This window comes from Suncus etruscus, chromosome 4 (genome assembly GCF_024139225.1).
Source record: "Suncus etruscus isolate mSunEtr1 chromosome 4, mSunEtr1.pri.cur, whole genome shotgun sequence".
NCBI lineage: Eukaryota > Metazoa > Chordata > Mammalia > Eulipotyphla > Soricidae > Suncus > Suncus etruscus.
Window position 1 is genome coordinate 132,145,859 of NC_064851.1, and position 24,821 is coordinate 132,170,679.

Genomic DNA, 24,821 nt, shown 5'->3' on the forward strand with positions numbered 1-24,821 from the left:
GTTGCTTTAGCTATTTGTGGGTGTTTATTGTTCCAAATGAATTTCAGATGTGTTTGATCCACTTCTTTGAAGAATGTTATGGGTATCCTTAGAGGAATTGCATTAAATCTGTACAATATTTTGGGTAGTATTCTCATTTTAATGATATTAATCCTCTCAATCCATGAACAGGGTATATTTCTCCATTTCTGTGTGTCCTCTTATTTCTTGAAGCAGTGTCATCCCAGATGTACAAGGATGGTTTAACATATGTAAACCAATCAACATAATATACCATATCAACAAAAGAAAAAATAAAAACATATAATCATATCAGTATATGCAGAGAAAGCATTTGATAAGGTCCAGTGCCCATGTCATTAAAACCTGTTATTTTTCTTATATTCCTCAAGATAAAATATGGAAAAGTTATAATCATTTGAATTTTATAATTTTTGTTATCTTACAACAAGGTAAAGGATGAAAAGCGGGAAAATGGAAGGAGGGGGAAAGAAAAAGAAAGAAAGCCTATGAAGCTATGTTAAAAAGCAAAAGAACATTTTTCAAAAGCCTTTATAAGTATTACATTTTCCAAAAAAGTTATAAATATTGCATATTTATGTAAGAATATACTTTGAAAATGTTTTATCATGTGGAGTGGGGAAGGAAAAATTGTAATTTCTTACCCACATAAAAAAGTAATATAAGATTTTGGAAAATATATAAATTAAACTTCAAAGAAATAATTACTAATTTTCTGTTCAAATATAAATATGAAATTAATTAAAAGCATGTAACATGGACAAAGGATATTTTATTGAGTATTTGTCACATCAAATAGTCAATATATCTAAAGAATTTATTTCTTGTGAACATTCTTATAACTTTATTCAGGTTTAGGAAAATTCAACCTAAATTACTTAAATATTAAATATATGATTATTAAAGACGTGCCTGTTTTATATAATTTAACAGATCTCTTACATGTATAATTTGAGATTAAAGTCTTCTTAAATTTACGTAAAATACCTTTTAAAATTCAGGAGGGTTATATTGCTATCATGTTAACTTCATTTTAACTATAATGATATTTTTATTGTGGCCTTATGTATTTATTTCTAATGTTAATGTATTTGTGTTCTTGATATTTTTGTTGAAGAAAATCTTAGAGGGATATGGGGATCCTATTCTGTTACTTTTGTTGCAGCTAACCTTTATATTGTGTTTTTTTTTTAAGCGTGCTGATGATATTACAAGCTTAGTAACAGACACTACACTTCTTATACACTTTTTTGGAAAGAAAGGAAAAGCTGAGCTTAACTTTGAAGATTTTTATAGGTGAGTTTAGTTTTTGTACTTAATTCAATAGTATATTGAAAAATATTTTTAAGTCAGAAAGATATTAATAATTACCTAAGGCAATGAGGCATCTTACCTCTTTGCTATTAACTGAAAACATCTGTAACATCCAAAGTTTCTATATACAAGTGATTCTATTGTTAACTATAACAGGAAGTCATTGAATGATTGAAAATGTCTGTATATCTAAATTTATTATTTTCTGTATATTCAGAAGAAAGTATCTTACCAAGTTGTTAGTCTCAATACACCAGCTTCATAATAATAATAATAAGCATGTAGACTATATTTACTAAACATTAACTTCTTTAAATTTCACCTGGGCCTTATTGTTATTCCTGTTTATACATGCATAAGCCCTGGAGAGTAAGTGCCATCAATCTCCTTTTACTTATTCATTTTATGTATTTCTGTCACAGATTCATGGATAATCTCCAAACAGAAGTTCTCGAAATAGAATTTCTTTCCTACTCTAATGGGATGAATACAATCAGTGAAGAAGATTTTGCTCATATACTTTTACGATATACAAATGTGGAAAATACATCAGTATTTTTGGAAAATGTGCGTTACAGTATACCTGAAGAAAAGGTATTTAATCCACCATATTTATAGTAGTATATATATGTTACATATGTTATTAACTTATTGTTATTGCCTATATTTCTTTTTTCTTTCTTTTTTTTATTATAATTTTTATTTTAATCATAGTGGTTTACATGATGACAATAATATTTTAAATATTTACATAACATCAGGGGGGGATTACCATCACCAAATTGTCTTTCCTTCACCTCCGTTTTTGTCCTATCTCCCATATCCACTTCCCTCCCCCCCAGGGTTGCTAGAATATGTGGTCCCTATGTACTTATCCTACCACATAGTAGTCTTGCATCTGATTGGTCTAGGTGTCTCCCTAATTTCCCCCTCTAACTGGGAGGTAGGCCTAGTTAGTTAATTTTGCGTGGTTTGGTCTGAAGAAGAGAAAAGTAGTAAACTGGGGTAAAAGTCTATTATTGTTATTGCCTATATTTCTTTTTGTGATTTATTTTACTTCTCTCTAGATCGAGAAGTAGGTAGAATATATTTTATTCTTTTCTTAGTTTTTTTTTTTCAGGCCACAATTGGTGGCACTCAAGGGTTACTCCTGACTCTGCACTCAGAGCACACACTCCTGGTGTGTTCAGGGACTGTATGGGATGCCTTGAGTTACTCAGGTCAGCCACGTACAAAGCAAACCTTCGCCCTACTCACTGTTCTATTGCACTGGCCTCTCTTCTTTTCTTCTTTGTCCTAAATATTTTTTGTCTTGAGGTCTAAAATTTTTTTGAATTGGTTAATTTAAAATGCTGGATAGATATCTATATTATTAAAGGATATATATTTGTTTTACTCAAATTATGGGTATTATTTTTATTTTCTTTTATTTTGTCTTTGGTTTTGGTTTTGAGCCACACCCAGTAATGCTTAGGGGTTACTCCTGTCTGTGAGCTCAGAAATCGCTCCTGGCTTGGGGGACCATATAGGAGACTGGGGGATCAAACTGCAGTCTGTCCTAGGTCAGTCACGTGCAAGGTGGAACGCCCTACCGCTACTCCACCTCACTGGCCCCAGAGGTATCATTTTTCAAGAGGACTTTGCTGAACTTTATACTTTGCTTCACTACGTAAGCCTCCCTTCTTACACGGCAGTTTATATTACTATCATTTTAGTCTATTCATTTCTAAAATATTCTTAATAAGAGGTCATTTGAAGACAGCCACTGAGTGAGTGATCTTATCAATGGGTTGAAGTGAGATTTCTTTCAAAGAGTTTGGATTTCACGATTAGTTAAGAACCTAACACAACTGAATGTCTGTTTGTTTAGTGGCAAATGTGTTGTTAGCAATTCTGAGTATTTGCATTATCTAGTGGTATTTGAATGCATCACTGCAACCAAATAGAATTGGTGTTAGAAGTGCCCCTTCAAGTATGAGATGTTTTGGAAATATTGCCATCTAGTTGTGTTTGTAGAAGGATCAAGTTAATCTAACCAAGAAAAACTTGCATAGTTTGACTTCGTTTAAAATGGATACAATGTGACTGTGCTAACAGAAGTCCTAAATGTTTTTTTAAGAAAGGATTTCATCCTTTTGGTCATTAGTTTACATAGTCTTTAAATTAGGTTAAGACTTTTGTATGCTTTGTGCCAAATTGTGTTTTTGTTTTTTGTTTGGTTTTTTTTTTTTTGCAGTTTATAGACACTTACCTTAAAAAAATTGGAGGGTTTTTTGTTTTTGTTTATTAAATAGAAACAACTCTATAACTCACAAAGTTCCATTCCAGGGTGAGGAATGTATGGAAACATGTATAGGCTTTTACATCTAAAACTATTTCAAAATCATTTTTTCTTTTAAGTTAAATTCAATTTCTGAAACTACTGTTAGAAGTATGTTAAGCACTATAAATTATTATATATATATACATTTTTATAAAGAAAGAAGAATGTTTGTAATATGAATAAGCACTAATTATCATTGATTTGTTTCATCTTTTTTGCATTACTTTATCATTCCATAGTACAGCCTTCTGGTTGTCTTCTTTAAAAAAAAAAAGTTTGTATTCCCAGAATTATAGACCTCTGCCCAGAGTTCTAAACTCAAGACACTCAGCCCATGTAATTTCTATTGTAATCTACTGTGTCCTCATCTTCTACGCCTTTTACATTCTCACACACACATATCCTCCTCCCAGGAATAACAACTACTTCTATTTGAATAGCACTTTGCATTTATAAAATAATTTTCCACTTATGCAACAGATATTTATTAAACATATCTACTGATTACTAGATCTTATCCTAACAACTAAAAAGAAAAAAAATAAGTCAAATTTTCTCATAGAAATACACCTTACTAAAGAGAAATGTAAAACATGCAAACAAAATACAAATATGAAATATTTTCACATAATTATAGGCATTATAAAAATAATGAATTTTTTAGACCAGAAAGGAACATTGAATAAGAGAAAGCTGTTCTAAAAGTAATTTTCTAAAGGTAAATTTAAAGCTATTTTTAAGAAATAACCTAACAGTAAAATTGACCAGTAAAAATCTGAAGAAAGAGCATTCAAAGCTCAGGAAACAGCAGATATGGATGGGCCTCGGATAATAGAAATTAATAAATAAAATGCCTTGTTTATTTGAAAAATTATTAAAGGAGGAAATTGTGAATGGAAGGAAAGTTGTAAGAGATAAAGGACGGATATCTATTTATCAACTCTTATAGAATCCTGTAGTTCAAGAAGACCAAGAATAAGGAGCTTATGTTTTATTCTTATGGGAGAATTTCAAAGTGCTAGGAAGTTGTTAATATGGTTTATTTAATCAGTAAAGCAGGAATCAGCAAACTATCCTATCTCTTATTTTTATAAATGAAAATTTGAAATATAGCCATGCCCATTCTTAGTTGTTTTTTGCATCATAAAGGTAAAGTTATATCATTGCAACACAAACCATATAGATTACAGAAATTAACATATTTACAGGGCTGGAGCGGTAGAACAGGGTATTTACCTTGCACATGGCAGACCTGGACAGAGCCGGGTTGGATCCCCAGCATCCAATATGGTCCCCTGAGCTTGCCAGGAGTGATTTCTGAACAGAGTCAGGAGTAACTTGTGAGCACTGCTGAACAGAGCTTAAAAACCAAAAAGAATGAAAAGAAGGGGCCGGGCGGTGGCGCTAAAGGTAAGGTGCCTGCCTTGCCTGCACTAGCTTTGCACAGACCGCGGTTCGATCCCCCGGTGTCCCATATGGTCCCCCGAGCCAGGAGCAACTTCTGAGCACATAGCCAGGAGTAACCCCTGAGCGTTACCGGGTGTGGCCCAAAAACCAAAAACCAAAAAAAAAAAAAAAAAAGAATGAAAAGAAACTATTTACTCCCTGACTTCTGTGAGAAAAATTCTCCACTCATTTTAGAGTGTATTTTTAGAGAATATGCTTGCTATTCATTCAGTAAGTGCTTTTTTTATTTTTAGCAAATTCTTGTTGTCTACTATAACAGTATGTGTGCCAAATGTGGTCAAATTTATGTTTTAGAAGATGATCTTAGTTTTTATATACAGAATAAACTTCTAAAACAGGGGTCCTCAAACTTTTTAAACGGGGCCAGTTCACTGTCCTTCAGACTGTTGGAGGGCCACATTATAGTAAAAACATAAATTATGAACAAATTTCTATGCACACTGCATATATCTTATTTAGAAGTGAAGAAACAAAATGGGAATAAATACAATATGTGGCCCACGGGCCGTAGTTTGAAGACCCCTGTTCTAAAAGAACCAATATTGAAAGATATGTTAGAATATTCTTACTATATCAACTAATATTTGACAAAGGAGCCAAGAATTTGAAATGGAGTAAAGACAGTCTCTTCAACAAATGGTGTTGGAACAACTGGATAACCACCTGTAAGAAACTTAAGATTTGATCCACACATCATACCTTACATGAAAGTCAACTGAAAGTGGATTAAAAACCTTGGAATCAGACCCAAATCTATAAAGTGCACTGAGGAAAAAATAGGCAGAACACTTTCAGTCTTTTTTTTTTTTCAAGTTTCACTCAAACATTTATTTTGTCGAGTCATTCAAGGGATAGGTCCTCTTAGATACAAAACAAATATTATTGAGCTGAGTTTTGAAGTCCATAAAAGACCCCAAAGAGCAAAATCTACTTTTTAAATTGGAACAGAATTGCAAAGGAAACATACTCTTTTTACAAAAAAAAAAAAAAGCTGTAAGAATGTGATTAATGATAAAAGACATTTTCATGCTTTTACACAATATTAGTTATAGTAAGGCCCATCAGTGGAAAGAATGAAAATATTTCTTTTACCCTTAAATAATACATAGACTTCCCAAGAGGAAGTGAACGGTTCTTGAGAGGAGTAATCTAATGATTGTAATCAGGTATTTTTATCACATGGACACTTTCAGTCTTATACCTCAAAAAGTCTTTGATGATAGAATACCAATGGCAAGAAACAGAGCATCAAACCTAAATAAATGGGACTACATCAAAATAAATTGCACAAGAAACACTGATTAAAACTAGAACAACTAGGGGCTTGGAGAGGTAGCATGAAGGTAGGGCTTTTTGCCTTGTATGTAGAAGGACAGTGGTTTGAATCCCAGCATCCCATATGGTCCCCTAAGCCTGCCAGGAGTGATTTCTGAGCATAGAGCCAGGAGGAACCCCTGAGTGCTGCCAGGTATGACCCAACAACAACAACAACAACAACAACAAAAAAAAAACACTAGAGTCAGAGCGATAGTGCAGCGGTAGGGTGTTTGCCTTGCAGCAGCTGACTCAAGATGGACCTGGATTCACTCCCCGGAGTCCCCTATGGTCCTCCAAAGCCAGGAGCAATTTCTGAGCGCATAGCCAGGAATAACCCCTGAGGGTCACTGGGTGTGGCTTAAAAAAAAAAACTAAAACAGCTAACAGAATAGGAAAAAAAATTGCACTCAACACGTCAGATAATGGGTTGAAATCTAGGATGTACAAAGCACTCAGAAAGGTTAGCTTCACAAAATCTAATAAAGCCATAGAAAAATGGGGAGAAGAAATGAATAGACACTTCTGAGGTAAACCAGCAGATGGCCAACAGGTACATGAAAACATATTCACCATCACTCACCCAAATCATGACAACAATGAGGTACCACCTTACCCTAGTGAGAATGGCACACATCAGAAATAACAGGACCAATCTCTGTTGGTGGGGATGTGGTAAGGATATTCTTACATAATGCATATAAGAGATAAATATCACATGGACCAGAATTAAAGTAGGGAGTTATGATCAGATGATGTGTCACTTAAATGTAGAGCTGAAAGAAATTGGTGGGTTTAATTTTAAAGTAATAAAAAAGGAAGAATGAAGAACTCCCAAAGTCCAAACTTTAGGTGGAACAGTGGTGCCATTTATTGAGTTAAGCAGGAATCCAAGTTTGAAGTTAGGAGAAAAATCTAGTTTGGTTGTTTTGTGGTTGTTTGTGTGGTTTGTTGGGTGGGGAGGCTTGCTCATTGTTTCTGAATTTTGGACTTCCTTCTGGCTCTGTGCTCAGGAATCATTTCTGGTAGGCTCAGGAGATCATATGAGGTGCCTGGGCCAGCTACATGCAAGACAGATGTCTTACTCAACGTACTGTCTCTTTGACCCAGAGATAATATACTTTTTTTTAAAACAACTATGATATTCCTGATATATTTAAGTGGAGAAATCTTGCAGACATATAAGTTAGTTTAGTTATCAGTACTGTTAAAAATAGTCATTAATGTATAGGCGTCTAAACTGTGTCTTGAGCTTAATTTTCTCTCTTAATTTCAGATTTGCCTATTCAGCATCTCTACATAGTATTCAGTATATATCTCAAATCTTTATTTGCCTTGGACATAAATCCTTATCAGATGCATAATGTACAAATATCTTCTGTCTTTTTATTCTGTTTATTTTCTTTTACTTTTCAAAGATTTTTGATTTAATGTAGTCCTCATTGTTTATCTTTACTTGCATTCACTTGCCATTTGCAATCAAGTCCTCAAGGACATTTCTAATACTGGTGTCATGGAATGTTTTACTCAAGTTATTTTTAAGTACTTGAAGGTCTTAAATTCAGGTATTTGATTTATTTTGAAATTTATTGTTTTGTCTTGTTTTAGAACATAATTTTTTCTGCTTGAACTATGCATTGAAATTTTTTCCAACTCAATTTGTTGAAGATATTTTCTTGGGCCCAGAGAGATAGCACAGTGGTGTTTGCCTTGCAAGCAGCCGATCCAGGACTTAAGTTGGTTGCTTCCAATCCCAGTGTCCCATATGGTCCCCTGTGCCTGCCAGGAGCTATTTCTGAGCAGACAGCCAGGAGTAACCCCTGAGCACTGCTGGGTGTGGCCCAAAAACCAAAAAAAGAAGATATTTTCTTTCTTCAATATAGGCTAGACTTTTTTTGTTATAAATTAAATATTAATACATAGGTTTGTTATTTCTTGACTTTCAATTCTATTCAATCAACTGGGTTTTTTTATTTTATACTATTGTCAATTTTATTTTTGTCATTTCACAATACAGTTTGAAGTCAGATTACATGATTCTTCCTTTTTTACTTCCCTTTGGGTTTCTTTACTCTTTGAGGTGTTTTATGATTCCTTCTAAGCCTTAGTATTTTTTGCTGAATTACTTTTTTTAAATCATTATAATTTTAATTGGCTGCCTTAAATATAGTATATATCATTCGGTAAAATGGACACTTTGACTATATCATTTGTCCCCTAGTTTTTCCATCTCCTAATGTTTCATTCTCTGTATTTTATTAATGTCATGTTGTTTTTGTTATATACAACTTCCTTAATTAAATGTATCTAATATACTACTGCATTCTTTTGGTCACAATTATAAATGGTATTTTATCTTAATTTTTTCTCATTAGTTATTTATTTGTAAAGATATGCATATTTTCATATATTGGTTTTGACAGTACTTAGTGTACTTACTGGAACATTAAGGGTTTTCTATGTATATATTATTTTATCACATGCAAACAATGATAGTTTTATTTTCCAATATAAACTGTATTTATTATCTAATTTCTCTGGAAATAACTTTGATACTAAATTAATTAGAAAGGGTATGAGTGCTGTCTGCCTGTGTTTCTGAATTCCTGAAGGTCTCCTAAGAGGCCTAGGGAGCGCACCCCCAAAAAAATGCATTTTGAAGATGCCCAGTAAGTACATTCTGGCTGTGGGGGTTTTGTCCAATAAGCTGAGCTCTCTGGCCTGTGGAGGCTAAGCCCTGCTGTGCCTTTGTTCAATCTGAGGACTTCAAGTGAAACGTCTCCTGCCTGTCCCTGTCTGCCTCTGTTTCTGAATCCCTGAAGATCTCCTCAGAGGCTTAGGGAGCACACCCCAAAAAAACTGCATTTTGAAGATGCCCAGTAAGTACATTCTGGCTGTGGGGGTCGCTGTCCAATAAGCTCAAATCTCTGGCCTGTGGAGGCTCAGCCCTGCTGTGCCTTTGTTCACTCTGAGGACTTCAGGGGAAATTTCTCCTGCCTGTGCCTGTCTGCCTGTGTTTCTGAATTCCTGAAGGTCTGCTCAGAGGCCTAGGGAGCGCACCCTCAAAAAACTGCATTTTGAAGCTGCCCATTACCTACATTCTGGCTGTGGGGGTCGCCATCCAATAAGCTGAACTCTATGGCCTGTGGAGGCTCCACCCTGCTGTGCCTTTGTTCACTCTGAGGACTTCAAGGGAAACGTCTCCTGCCTGTGCCTGTCTGCCTGTGTTTCTGAATCCCTGAAGGTCTCCTCAGAGGCCTAGGGAGTGTACCACCAAAAAACTGTCAACTAGAGGCAGTAGAAGAGCGGCTTTGCTTCGCTTCACAGCCGCGCACTTTTTCTAACCAATGAACCCCACCACACATGCAGGAAAAACCACACTACAAGCGTGACAATGGGGAAACCTCGCAGGCAAACACCATCCACAGAGAATGAAGACAAAAGCGCAGATGACCTAATAAACTCCAACACCTGATTAACCTCTCGGATAAGGAACTTAAAAATAGCAATATGGAAGATGTTTGTAGAACTCAAAGAAAGCATAGATTGATCTGAACAGAACACAAAGACAGAAATCAGAAACCTCCAAACTGAAATGGCAGATCTGAAAAACATGGTAGCTCAACTGAAAACCTCAGTGGATGGCTCGACAGCAGGGTATCAGCAGCTGAGGAGAGAATCGAAGTACTGGAAGATGTGATGCAGAAAAACTCAACACAACAGAGGAAATTGGTAAAGAACCTTAAGACAAACGAACAGGCAATGGAAAAAGTACACAAGGCATGCGATCAGATGAAAATAGAAGTCTTTGATAAATTCAACAGAAACAACATAAGAATCAATGGAGTCCCAGAGACCCAGGTAGGAGATTTCCAGGAAGAATCAACTGTCAAAGGCATCATCAAAGAGATACTCCCAGAGTTAAAGACTACATGCAATCAAATCCTGCATGCCCGAAGAATACCAGCTAAAAGAGACCCAAAGAAAAACACCCCAAGACACATTCTCATTACAATGACAAATCCCACAGATAGAGATAGAATACTGAAAGCAGCAAGATCAAAAAGGGAAATTACATTCAAAGGAGGATCCCTAAGACTTACCACAGACATGTCACAAGAAACTCTCAAGGCCATAAGACAGTGGTGGGATATTGTGACAAGACTGAATGAAATGAATACCTCACCGAGAATACTGCACCCAGCCCGACTCACGTTCAGGTTTGAAGGAAGAATACATAGCTTTATGGATAAACAACAGCTCAGAAACTTCACAGATGATAAACCAAAACTGAGAGGTCTACTCTAAGACAAGAGAGACCAACAAATACAGCAAACTTATCTACAAAGATGACATTAAATCCTATGACAATCATCTCCCTCAATGTCAATGGACTAAATTCACCAATTAAAAGACACTAAGTGGCAAAATGGGTCAAAAAGATGAATCCAACCTTCTGCTTCCTACAAGAAACACACATGAATAGTCAGAACAAACTAGACTCAAAATCAAAGGCTGGAGGAAAATTATCCAAACAAACAACACCCTCAAAAAAGCTGGGGTGGCCATATTAATATCTGATGACACCAACTTTATGCTCAGAAAAGTAGTAAGGGACAAAGATGGACACTGTGTACTAATCAAGGGATATGTGCAACAGGACGAAATGAGACTATTAAGCATATATGCACCCAATGAGAGACCAGCAAATTATCTAATACAATTACTGACAAATCTGAAAGAAGAAATCAATAATAACACAATCATTGTGGGAGACTTCAACACAGCCATATCAACACTTGATAGGTCAACCAGACTGAAACCCAACAAAAAAATACCAGGCTTGAAAAGAGTTATGGAAGAAAGATGACTAATTTAGATATATACAGGACACACCATCCCAAAAAACTGGATACACATTCTTCTCCCATGTACATGGGTCATTCTCCAGGATAGACTATATGCTGACACATAAAACATACCTCCATAAAATCAAGAGGATAGAAATCTTGCAGGCTATCTTTGCTGACCACAAGGCTCTGAAATTAGATGTGAACTACAAAGCCACACAGAAGAAAAACTTTAACAATCGGAAAATAAACACCCTGCTACTGAACAACCATTAGTCCGAGATGAAATCAAAAAGGAAATCAAATCTTTCCTGGAAACAAATGATAATGAAGACACAAACTGCCAGAATCTATGGGACACAGCAAAAGCGGGCCTGAGAGGAAAATTTATAGCTCTACAAGCACACATCAGGAAGGAAGAAGAGGCATACCTGAATAAATTAATGACACAGCTCAAAAAATTAGAAAATGACCAACAAAAGGTACCAAAAATAGGGAGACAGAAGGAAATAACAAAGCTGAAAGCAGAACTCAATGAAGTGGAAAACCAAAAAACAGAAAGATCAACGAAAGCAGAAGTTGGTTCTTTGAAAAAATAAACAAGATTGATAGACCACTGGCAAAATTCACAAAGAAAGAGAGAGAGAGAAATCTGATAATTCATATTAGAAATGAAAAGGGGGAGATCAGGACAGATATTGCAGAGATCCAAAGGGTAATCAGAGACTACTTTGAGAAACTTTATGCTACTAAACATGAGAACCTAAAAGAAATGGAAAAAATTCTTGGATACTTATAACATTCCACATTTAAGTAAGGAGGATGTAGCATATCTAAACACCCCCATCACTACTGAGGACATTGAAACTGTAATCGAACATCTGCCCAAAAAGAAAAGCCCAGGCCCAGATGGATTTCCTAATGAATTATTTCAAATCTTTCAAGAGGAGCTACTACCAATCCTAGCCAAGCTCTTCCATGATATTGAAAAAACGGGAACACTCCCAGACAGCTTTTATGAAGCCAACATCACCTTGATACCAAAACCAGACAGAGATGCTGCCAAAAAAGAAAATTACAGACCAATATCCCTGATGAATGCTGATGCAAAGATTTTCAACAAAATCCTGGCAAATAGGATCCAATGCATCATCAAGAAGACCATACACTACGACCAAGTAGGTTTCATCCCAGGAATGCAAGGATGGTTTAACATCCGTAAATCTATCAACATCATACACAACATCAACAACAAGAAAAATAAAAATCACATGATCATATCAATAGAAGCAGAGAAAGCATTTGTTAAGGTCCAACACCCATCCTTGATAAAAACTCTCAGCAAGATGGGAATGGAAGGAACCTTTCTCAATCTAGTTGAAGCCATCTACCACAAGTCAATGGCAAGTATTATCCTCAATGGAGAAAAACTAAAAGCCTTTCCTCTAAATTCGGGTACAAGACAAGGCTGTCCGCTCTCACCACTACTCTTCAACATAGTACTGGAAGTTCTTGCTATAGCGATCAGGCAAGTAAAAGATATCAAGGGAATCCAGTTAGGAAAGGAAGAAGTCAAGCTCTCATTGTTTGCAGAGGACATGATACTCTACTTAGAAAACCCTAACGACTCTACCAATAAGCTTCTAGAAACAATAGACTCATATAGCAAGGTGGCAGGCTACAAAATTAACACACAGAAATCAATGGCCTTTTTATACACCAATAATGATACAAAAGAGAAGGAAGTCAAGAAGGCAATCCCATTTACAACAGTGCCACACAAACTCAAATATCTTGGAGTCAACTTGACCAAAGACGTGAAGGACCTATACAAAGAAAACTATAAAGCCCTGCTCCAAGAAATAAGAGAGGACACATGGAAATGGAAACACATACCCTGCTCATGGATTGGCAGGATTAACATCATTAAAATGGCAATACTCCCCAAACCATTATACATATTTAATGCGATCCCCTTAAAAATACCCATGACATTATTCAAAGAAGTGAATTAAACACTTATGAATTTCATCTGGAACAATAAACACCCTCGAATATTCAAAGCACTACTAGGGTAAAGGAAAATGGGAGGCATTACTTTCCCCAAACACTTACGAAGTTCATCTGGAACAATAAACACCCTCGAATATTCAAAACACTCCTAGGGAAAAGGAAAATGGGAGGCCTTACTTTCCCCAACTTTAAACTGTACTACAAAGCAATAGTTATCAAAACAGCATGGTATTGGAATAAAGACAAACCCTCAGATCAGTGGAATAGGCTTGAGTTCTCAGACATTGTCCCCCAGACATACAATTACCTAATTTTTGATAAAGGAGCAAGAAATCCTAAGTGGAGCAGAGAAAACCTCTTCAACAAGTGGTGCTGGCAGAACTGGTTAGCCACTTGCAAAAAAGCGAACATGGACCCCCAGTTAAAATCAAGTACAAAGGTAAAATCCGAATGGATTAAAGACCTTGATATCAGCCCGATACAGGTATATAGAATACCATGTCGGTAAAACACTCCATGATATTGAGACTAAAGGCATCTTCAAGGAGGAAACTGTACTTTCCAAACAAGTGGAAGCAAAGATCAACAGATGGGAAAACATTAAACTGAGAAGCTTCTGCACCTCAAAAGAAATAGTGCCCAGGATACAAGAGTCACCCATCAAGTGAGAGAAACTATTCACCCAACACCCATCAGATAAGAGGCTAATATCCAAAATATACAGAGCACTGACAAAACTTTACAAGAAAAAAACTTCTAATCCCATCAAAAAATGGGGAGAAGAAATGAGCAGACACTTTGATAAAAAAAAAAAAAAAAGAAATACAAATTGCAAAGAGGCACGTGAAAAAATTATCCTTGTCACTAATCATTAGGGAGATGCAAATGAAAACACAATGAGATACCACCTCACACCACAGAGATTGGCACACATCACAAAGAATGAGAACACTCAGTACTGGCGGGGATGTGGAGAGAAAGGAACTCTTATCCACTGCTGGTGGGAATGCAGTCTAGTCCAACCTCTATGGAAAGCAATATGGAGATTCCTCCAAAATCTGGAATTTGAGCTCCCATTCGACCCAGCTATTCCACTTCTAGGGATATACCCTAAAAACACAAGAATACAATACCAAAACCCCTTCCTCACGCCTATATTTATTGCAGCACTATTCACAATAGCCAGGCTCTGGAAACAACCAAGATGCCCTTCAACAGACGAATGGCTAAAGAAACTGTGGTACATATACACAATGGAATATTATGCAGCTGTCAGGAGAGATGAAGTCATGAAATTTTCCTATACATGGATATACATGGAATCTATCATGCTGAGTGAAATAAGTCAGAGGGAGAGAGAGAGAGAGAGAGAGAGAGAGAGAGAGAGAGAGAGAGAGAGAGAGAAAGAGAGATTAAGAATAGTCTCACTCATCTGTGGGTTTTAAGAAAAATAAAAGTCATTTTTGCAACAATCCTCAGAGACAATGAAAGGAGGGCTGTAACACCAGCTCACTTCATGAAGCTCACCACAATGAGTGGTGAGTTCAGTTATAGAAATAACTACACAGAGAACTACCATAATCATGTGAATGAATGAGGGAACTGGAAAGCCTGTCAGGAGTACAGGTGGCAGTGGGTTGGGATGGAGGGAGATTTGGGACATTGGTGGTGGGAATGTTGCACTGGTGATGGGGGTTTTCTTTACATGACTGAAACTAATCACAATCATTTATGTAATCAAGATGTTTAAATAAAGAAAAAGAAATAAATTACTGTCAGTAAAAAAAGAAAGAAAGAAAGAAAGAAAGAAAGAAAGAAAGAAAGAAAGAAAGAAAGAAAGAAAGAAAGAAAGAAAGAAAGGGCAGGAGTAAACAATTTTGTATTGTTGCCGTTTTTTTTAGAAAAGCTTTCTTTTACCTATGAGTATGTTATCAGCTATGAATTTATAGTGTTGGATCTTTATTATATTGAGATATGTTCTATCTATCCCATTTTACTTAGCGGTTTTTTTTGTTTTGTTTTTTGTTTTTGGGTTTTTTGTGTGTGTGTGTGTGGTTTTTGGGTCACACCCAGCAGTGCTCAGGGGTTATTCCTGGCTCCATACTCAGAAATTGTTCCTGGCAGGCACGGGGGACCATATGGGACGCCGGGATTCGAATCGATGACCTTCTGCATGAAAGGCAAATGCCTTACCTCCATGCTATCTCTCCGGCCCCTTACTTAGCGTTTTTAATCACAAATTTGTACCTCATCATAAATGCTTTCTCAACCTCTAGTTTGATATTATCATCAAACCTAACCTTTAACTTATTCAGCATACTACATTAATTTGTATATATTAAAACACCCTTATACTTTTTTTTTTTTTTTTTGCATTTTGGGCCACACCCAGCAGCACTCAGGGGTTTACTTTCGGCTCTGCACACAGCAATCACTCCTTGCTTGGGGGACCATATGGGATGCTAGGGATACCAAGACCTTCCTAGGTCAGCCACATTCAAGGCAAACACCATACAGCTGTGTTACTGCTCCAGCCCCATAACCCTTTAACTCTTGAAATAAATCCCATTTTATACTGACATGTGTTCCTTTTAATCTGATTTAGTATTTTTTATCTTTTTTGGGGGGGTTTGGTTTTGGGGCCACACCCAGTGATGCTCAGGGGTTACTCCTGGCAATGCGTTCAGAAGTCATTCCTGGCTTGGGGGACCATATGGGATGCTTTTCAGTGCATGCAAGGCAAATGCCCTACCACTTGTGCCATCATTCCAGCCCCTAGGTTTTTTTTAAATGTATTTTGTACATTTATCAGAAATATTGATGTTATTTTTATGTGTGTAATATCCATGTCTGGATTTTGTTTCAGGTTAATGTTAATCCAAGATTTTTTTTATAACTGTTTGAATTTTCATACTATGTAGGTTTCCCCTTCTTGGATTGGTCTTGTAGATTTAATTTTGTTGTTGTTTTGTTTTGTTTTGTTTTTGTTTTTATTTTGGGCCACACCTGGTGGCATTCAGGGGTCCTTGCTCTGCACTCAGAAATCACTTTTGGCAGGCGGGGGTGGGTGGGTGGGGACACATTATAGAATGCCTGGAATCAAACCCAGATCCGTCCCAGGTTGGCCACATGCAAGTGAAACGCCCTACCATGGTGCTATCACTCCAGCCCCTTGTAGATTTAATTTTTATAAAAAGAATAGGATGCCATAGAGTTCTAACTTATTTTTACAAGCAAATATTTTCATTTTCCTGTATCATTTAATAAAGGAATTATTTATTTTTCAATTAGAGGACATGGAACCCTTAAGTAATTACAGATATTTGGATTTACTATGGGCTCTCAGTACTATTTTTTATGCTTTAAATTTTTTTAGTTATTTTCTCCATTTTATGTTAGTTAAAATATCAAGTGCTTCTTTGCGGTCGTTTTTTAATCATTAGGCCACATTCCATTCAAGTCCCAAAATTCAATTCTAGGCATAGAGAGAGAAAAACAATCATTTTCTTCCCTCTGTCACTCATCTAGAATTTCTGTTCTTGCTACTATCAAGAAATATTTAAGTGTCTGCCATAAAGTATGACTGGGGGTGGAGCAAGAGGACAGAAGGGATATTTGGGGAAATTGGTGGTGGAAAATGAGTGGGTGTTGGCACATAGTATGACTGAAACTTAATTATCATTAACTTTTTTACTTTGTATCTCATGGTGATTTGATTTTAATCTTATTTATTTATTTATTTATTTATTTATTTATTTGGTTTTTGGGCCACACCCAGCGGTGTTCAGGGGTTACTCCTGGCTGTCTGCTCAGAAATAGCTCCTGGCAGGCACGGGGGACCATATGAGATACCGGGATTTGAACCAACCACCTTAGATCCTGGATCGGCTGCTTGCAAGGCAAACACCACTGTGCTATCTCTCCGGGCCCAATTTTAAAATTTTTTAAGAATTTTTTTGTCTCTATTTAAGTGAATACTTAGTTTTACTATTTATGTTTTACAGCCACAATGTCTTTATAGCAAATAATTATGATTTGAATTTGACTTGTATATTCAAACATGAAAATCCCACTTTGAAAAAATCTATTAAATCATACGTTGACTATTATTTTCTTTTGTTAGTTTGTTTGGTTGTTAATATTAAGCTCCTTCTAAGTATTGACATTTTTGCTCACAGATGGCTTAAAAATATTTCATCCTCCTATTTTTCGTTTTTACCAGCACGAACTTGTCACCTGAAATAGAGACAGACTGTTGCTGTGGCAGCTGGTCACAGCATAGACTGGTGCAGAGCCAGCACAGTGACCAGTTTCCTTGGCAACAAGCTCCCCATATCAGGACAAACCCCTTCAGTCTCAGTCTTCATAACTGACTCAGACCATCATTTCTGGAAAGCATGGCAGGTGGGAACATGTAACATAATAGAATCCAGGATTGGACTGGACATAAATGCATATAGAGAAAAAAAGAAAAGAAAATCATATGAGAGGATCAGGGAAGACAGAACAGCTAATTGTTGTAAGGAGAAAAGTTTGTAATGGAAGCATAAATACTATATAAAATAATGTATTTTATTTTATAATTAATCATTTAATCAGTGCTTGACTTATATGAAAATAGATTCTGCTGGAACTTTCCCCAGGTTTCCACGGCTGCCTACTTTCCCTTTCCTAGGTACATCCATATTAAGGTTAGAAGTAGTTAAACTTGAGGCTAAAGAGATAGCATGGAGGTAGGGTGTTTGCCTTGCATGCAGAAGGACGGTGGTTCGAATCCCGGCATCCCATATGGTCCCCTGAGCCTGCCAGGAGCGATTTCTGAGCATAGAGATTGGACTAACCCCTGAGCGCTGCTGGGTGTGACCCAAAAACCATTAAAAAAAAAACTGCTGCCCCTCTTTGTTTACTTTATCACATACATTTTGCTGGAAAGAACATATTAATTAAACATTTATGCCAAATTCATATTATCTTAGGCACATCGTGCTTATTTCAAATAATTTTCCATTTAGTGGAATACCTTAGAGTCTATTGCAATTTAGGTAAATAATACTCCAGTTTTTCTGTGGCTATATTCATACCAAATCTTGTGTTTGGCCACCCAGAACTTCCAGAAGTATGTATTAATTGAACTTCCTCCTATTATGCTGGCAGTCTTATGGCTGGATAAAGTGAAAATATACGACTCTTGATATTTTACATTGTCATTATAAAAATTAATTATCTAATGCTGACTTATTTTGAAGGAGTGTATGTACAGTGAAAACTTTATTTAGGAATTATTTTTTATTTTTGTTTTTCCCCCTAAACATTACATTTTTATTGGGGATTAAGAAATTTAGGTCTGAAATAGAGCTTTCAAAACTGGAATTTTTAATTTAATTTTGGTTTTGTTTGGGGGCCATGTCCATTGATGCTCAAGGTTTACTCCTGGCTCTGCGCACAAGAATCATTCCTGACTGTATTCAGGGGGCTATATAGGATGTTGGTAATCAAAGGAGCCTTGATCAGCCTCATGCAAGGCAAGTTCCTTATGCACTGTACTGTCTCGCTAGCTCCCCACAAATTGGAATTTTTAATTCATTTTTATTGTAGCATCTTGGAGAACCTTTATGCTGATATGGCAATGTTTGAAAATGTTGCACGTATTTTTGCAAATGTAGCAATAGAATGGAAATAAATATCTATGCATTTTTTCATTCTATTTGGAGAATGACTATTTCAAAACTTATTTGCCTTGAAAATGTTTACTTATATATTTTGTATTACAGATTATCAATTTCTAGTAAATGTAGAGACATATTTGTTTTAATAAATTTGTCAATACTAAGTATAGTTATAAATATCTTTCTAATACAGGGCATCACATTTGATGAATTCAGGTCATTTTTCCAGTTTTTAAACAACTTAGAAGACTTTGCAATAGCCTTGAACATGTATAACTTCGCAAGTCGTTCTATAGGGCAGGGTAAGTGATCTTTCAGAATTCTAAAGTAGGAAATAATCTTCTATTATTTGGGGGGGACTTTGACAAAATAGTAGACCTATCATTTTAAATATCAGCTTTTCTAAAAGTTTTATAAAGACTAACAATAGAAAAATCTGTTTTCCTTAAGCAAAATTAAAAAATGAATGCTATATTTTAGTGTTAATTTTTATTACCATTTATTTCATGTGTTGGGTTCTTTTATTTCATATTTTAGGATGAAGCTAATGTTTGTGAAGTTCAAAAAAGAATAAATATCCTGTTACTTAATAACACTAAAGGAATCACTGCCTACAGAGCCCACTGTCATACTCCAAACATTATCATGGATGATCAGATACTAACTTCACTTACTATCCTTATTCACTCAAAATTCTATATGTCAACAGAGCCACCTCTAAGCAGTGAGCTTAAAATGAATTTTAAGGGCAATCTATAGAACTCAATCAATTTTGCCTAGTTTACAAAGAAATACAGTTCTATGATACTCAGAATGGTATTGTCTTCAAGACTATTTCATGTGTTCTCCCAGCATTCCACGACTACAAGCATATTTCTTCTCTCCTCATAGTCAAATCATTTGTTACTGTGCTTTTATATGGGAATTTTATGCTTAAATTTTAAAGATTTTACCTGTATCTGTCCTAATTCCCAAGATTAAATCTCAAAGAATAACCTCATTCCTGTGTAGAAAGCTCTAGGTAGAAACTCAAACCATAGCTCTTAAGTTCATGGATAATTCTTTCTTTGCCAAAAACTTATGCATCCTTTATACAGCTTCATTTACTATGAGAAGCCTCAGTTTTACTTTTTCTTATTTAACCTGTGCCTAACATAGATATTTAAATAAGTCATCCCAATTAAATCCAATTTGGCGTTTCAAAACCAAGATCTTTGGGAGCCTTCCTTTACTACCCTGGGAAACCTACTAATAAACCTTAAAAACAAATAAAAAGTTTTTTTTTATCTGATTTAAGCCAACACCTGGTTTTTAATAAATAAAATAAAGTTTTTCTTTTGCTTTACAGAACTGGAAATGAAAAAAAAAAAGAATTGTAGAATTGTGTAACTTGTGCATGTTAGGAATATATCTCTTTCCTGTTGCTACTACTAGTATTAGCATATTATTACTGGTCAAAACTATTTTAGTAGTATTCCTGCTATCTATTTTCATCTCAATTATTTCCTAGAAATTCAGAACAATCTTTTTTAAACAAAAAATATTTTTATGTGTTACACCTTTATAGGCAAGGTCTTCAGTTTCCTAATTCCTATCTTGCAGAGCTTCTTTAATTCCTTTATATCCTGTGACTTCTATCCCATTGTTTTCTGAGCATATCTAATACTTCTTGTTTGCATTTCTATTTCCCTTATTTTTCTCATCCTATTACTTTATTTGCATTCTCACTTCTCTACAAGCTGAAGTCATCTATCCTTTAGGACATAGCTCTAAAGTCAAATTGTTTCTTTTCCTAATTGTTGCCTTTCTTTTCTTTCCCTCTCTTTACTACAGACAGAAATAATTATTCATTTCCACATTTTCATATCTCTTTATGGTACTTTTCTTATAGTTCTGTGTAATGGTTATTAAAACAAGTGTCTCATTTCCCATATTAATTGAAAACTTGTTAGAACTTATTCATCTTAACCTCTAAAATGTCTGTTGCCAAGAATAAATGCTCACTAAACATTCATGGATTGTAATTGCAATATTAACCTAAGATGCATCTACTTCTTGACCCTTTTAGTTAAAACCCCGGAATGTTTTGCTATCTAAAAGATAGTATTATTAATAAAAAGTCATGTTTATATAAGATCATGACTATGTATCAAAAGAAACTTTTATAACCTTTCTAGTAATTAACATACTATAAAAATAATATTAACAACCTACTCCTTTTCTGTAACATTTATCTAGATGAATTTAAGCGTGCCGTCTATGTAGCTACTGGCCTCAAACTTTCACCACATTTAGTGAACACAGTCTTCAAGATTTTTGACGTTGACAAAGATGATCAATTAAGTTATAAAGAATTTATTGGAATTATGAAAGACAGACTCCATAGAGGATTCCGGGTAAATTTATAAATTTCAAGTGTATTGATATCCTTTTTAAAATATAGAAAAAATATCTAAATTTCAGAAACTATCACATTTTTAAGGCTATAAATGTAATATTTTATATATAGAAAGAAAATAGCAAACTTTTCAAAAACCAGTTGAGGTGATAAGATAATGCTTTCTTTAAAATATAAAATCAGGGGGCTGGAGAGATAGCATGGAGGTAAGGCGTTTGCCTTTCATGCAAGAGGTCATCGGTTCGAATCCCAGCGTCCCATATGGTCCCCTGTGCCTGCCAGGAGCAATTTCTGAGCATGGAGCCAGGAGTAACCCCTGAGCACTGCCGGGTGTGACCCAAAAACCACAAAAAAAAAAAAAAATATATATATATATATATAGATATAGATATATAAAATCAGGGGATTAAGAAATAGTGCAGGAGTTAAGGCACTTGCCTTGCATGAAGCCAATCCTAGTTGGATCTCTAGCACATGACTCCAGGAAAATCCCAGGTACAGCCCTGAGCCATCCATCCACCCAGCACTGTGGGGGAGAGCAGAGTATTCTCAATACGGTAGAGCTTGAGCAGCATCATGTCCTTATTGCCAGCTTTGTAGCCTATAATCCTGGAGAAACCTATACTTTCTGAATACCATTTCAAAGATTAAAATATATTACATATAATATGCAAGAAATATAATAAATAATAAATTGTGTATGAGGACATAATTTAATGGGCCGGAACACGTCTGGCATGCATGAGGCTCCAAGTTCCATCCCCCGCACAACAAGCCACCACCAAGGTTATGTTATGTTTGTGGCCCTCACCAACTCTAGTCCCAAACAGTGCTGCATTACCAGACTCAAATACTAAATAATGATTTAAACAACCAGACTAAGAATCACCACGACTGGTCCCCTAGAATCTCCTAAATTTTAATCTTTTATTTGGGTATTTAGTTAGTTTAATTTGTTTATCCCAATTTGTTGAAAATGTTGCCAGATATTTTTTATTCAGTGTGCATACTACCATAAGTTTTCACTTTCTAGAACATTTTTTTAACTAGGCAACTATATAGCATATATACTGCTATTTTCTGTTGATAATAAAGTAAAACAAAACACTTTTTGCATATTGAATGATTTTTCCCAATTAAGTTATTATATAGCAAGGCAATTATTATAATTCAATGATAATTTTTCAAAAAATAGTTTAAAGAATGAACTATAACATTAATCTAGATATAGTAATATATCTCACATATTTATGTGTTTTCCACAAATATTTTGAGTGGTCCAAAGAAAAGGAAAAAAGGTTGAGTATTTTTAGACTTTTATGAAGAATAGCTACATAAAGCTATAGTAATTACAATAGTGTGGTACTAGAATAAAGGCAGACTTTCAGATCACTAGACTGTATTTGAGGACTCAGTGACATGTCTTTGTGTATGTAGACAGCTAATCTTCAACAAAGAAGTTAGAGAAATGAAATGGAGAAGGAAAGCCTCTTTAACAAATGGAATTGGGAAAGCTGGGTAGGCACATGGAAAATAATTAATCTAGAGTCCTATTCACACCATACACAAAAGTTAAATCAAAAATGGATTAAAGACCTTGATATTAGATCCAAATCTATAAAATATATCAAGGAAATATATGTAAAACTATCTGATGCTAGAGGTATCTTCAGTGATTCCGTGTCATTGGTAAATAAATCAAGCAAAAATAAACAATTGGGACTGCATCAAATCAAGAAACTTCTACACATGAAGGAAACAATGACTAGAGTAAAAGACACCCTACTGAGTGGGAGAAAATACTGCTCACCACATATCTGACAAAGGTAATATGCAAACTATATAAAGCATTCACAAAACTACAGAAATCTATTTTAAAATGAGAATAAGGGCTAAAAGGGCACCTCCAGAAAGAAGACAAAAAGATGGCTAATAGACTTGTTTTGAAATATTCTTTATCACTTATCACAGAAAATTACAAATAAAAGCAACAGAGATGCCATCTCATGCCAGTCATACTGGCACACACCAAAAAGAATAGAAATAACTAGTGCTAGCAAGAATGTGGGGCAGAAGAAACCCCTGTTGGTGGGAATGTCATTTTGTAAGACATTGAAAAGAGCAAGGACTTCTAAAATTAAGAATTCAGAACCAGGGTCTGGAGAAATACTATAGAGGTTAAAGCACTTGATTTTCATATAGCCAATCCCAGTTTGATCCCCAGCACTGCATATGATCCCCTAGTATTAAATCTTGAGCACTGCTAGGTGTGACCTACTCCCTCCCCCTCCAAGAAAATTGGATTGAGAGCTACAGAGATAGAAAAGGGGTTAAGTAACTTTATACACAATTGGCCCTAGTTAAATTCATGGCATCCCAAGAGTGATCCTAAGCACAGAGCCAGTAGGCGGCTCAGGTGTGTGCCAATGAATAAATTAAAAATAATAATCTATATCCTGTATGAGCAAGTAGTTCCTTCTCATGGCATTAGCCCTGATTGCCCCCCAAAACTGGCATATAGAAACAATGGAATACTGGTCAGCTATATGAAAAATTAAAATTATGTAATTTGCTGCTACACATATAGACCTGTAGTTATGCTGACTGAAGTCACTCAGAAGAAAAGGGACAAATGTAGAATGATCTCCCTCATATATGGAATATAAATAAGCATAGTAAAGGCATTAAAAAATAGCAATTGGAAGCTTCTGCCCCTGCAGAGTTTGCCAACTGAATGGGACGGGACAAATGGGAGAGAACCTAGGGACGTTGGTAAAATGGCACTGTCACTCCAGCATTAGATGTTAGAATATCAGCCACTTTATTATGTTCCTATAAGTCACCATGCCTAAGTAAAAATAAAGAAAAAATAAAGTTATATGTACCAAATATCAAAATTCATATTAAATAATGTTTTTAAAGATATGGTTTGTTCAGCTTATATAAGTAAAATGACACTCATCTTGCTGAATGCAAGAGTCCCATTTTGCTCCATGTTCTCTAACATATCATTATTCATTGTAATCACCAAACATTGGAAGTGCAGGGTGGGGCAGCATGAGGGAGCACCACCCAACATGCTAGGGACTAACTCATGAATGTGTCTTCAGGGTTTATTGATGGGGGGGGGTGAAACAACTATATGGGTATGGATATTGAAACTGCCTCCTGCATGCAAAGCATGTATTTAGCCCATTTATCTATCCCTCTGGCACTCTCTAAATATTTTTTTTTAAATCATAGGTTATTTTAGTGAAGATACTGTGTATTTAACTGCCACCTAGTGGTTAGTTGTTAATTAACATTGGAGATGACAAAAAAAACCTTAAGTTTTTTTTTTCTTCAAAAGTGTTAAAAGTAACAAGATTAAGGCAAAGTGTGTGCTAAGACGCTAACATGGTATTACAGTCAGTATTTTTATTTTTGCTTTATTGTGTATCTGTTGCATGTCTTTA

The 24,821-nt window shown here is 35.4% G+C and overlaps 1 protein-coding gene across 2 annotated transcripts in view; it reads left to right on the plus strand.

Annotated features, from left to right (window-relative positions):
- Nucleotides 1–24,821, plus strand: part of MICU3 (mitochondrial calcium uptake family member 3) — a 132,551-nt gene that overhangs the window by 105,000 nt on the left and 2,730 nt on the right. For both annotated transcript variants that reach the window (XM_049772353.1, XM_049772354.1), the window contains 4 exons: nucleotides 1,217–1,317; nucleotides 1,758–1,929; nucleotides 19,162–19,270; nucleotides 21,207–21,364. In XM_049772353.1, the coding sequence (XP_049628310.1) occupies nucleotides 1,217–1,317; nucleotides 1,758–1,929; nucleotides 19,162–19,270; nucleotides 21,207–21,364 (540 nt within the window). The remainder of the gene's footprint in view (nucleotides 1–1,216; nucleotides 1,318–1,757; nucleotides 1,930–19,161; nucleotides 19,271–21,206; nucleotides 21,365–24,821) is intronic.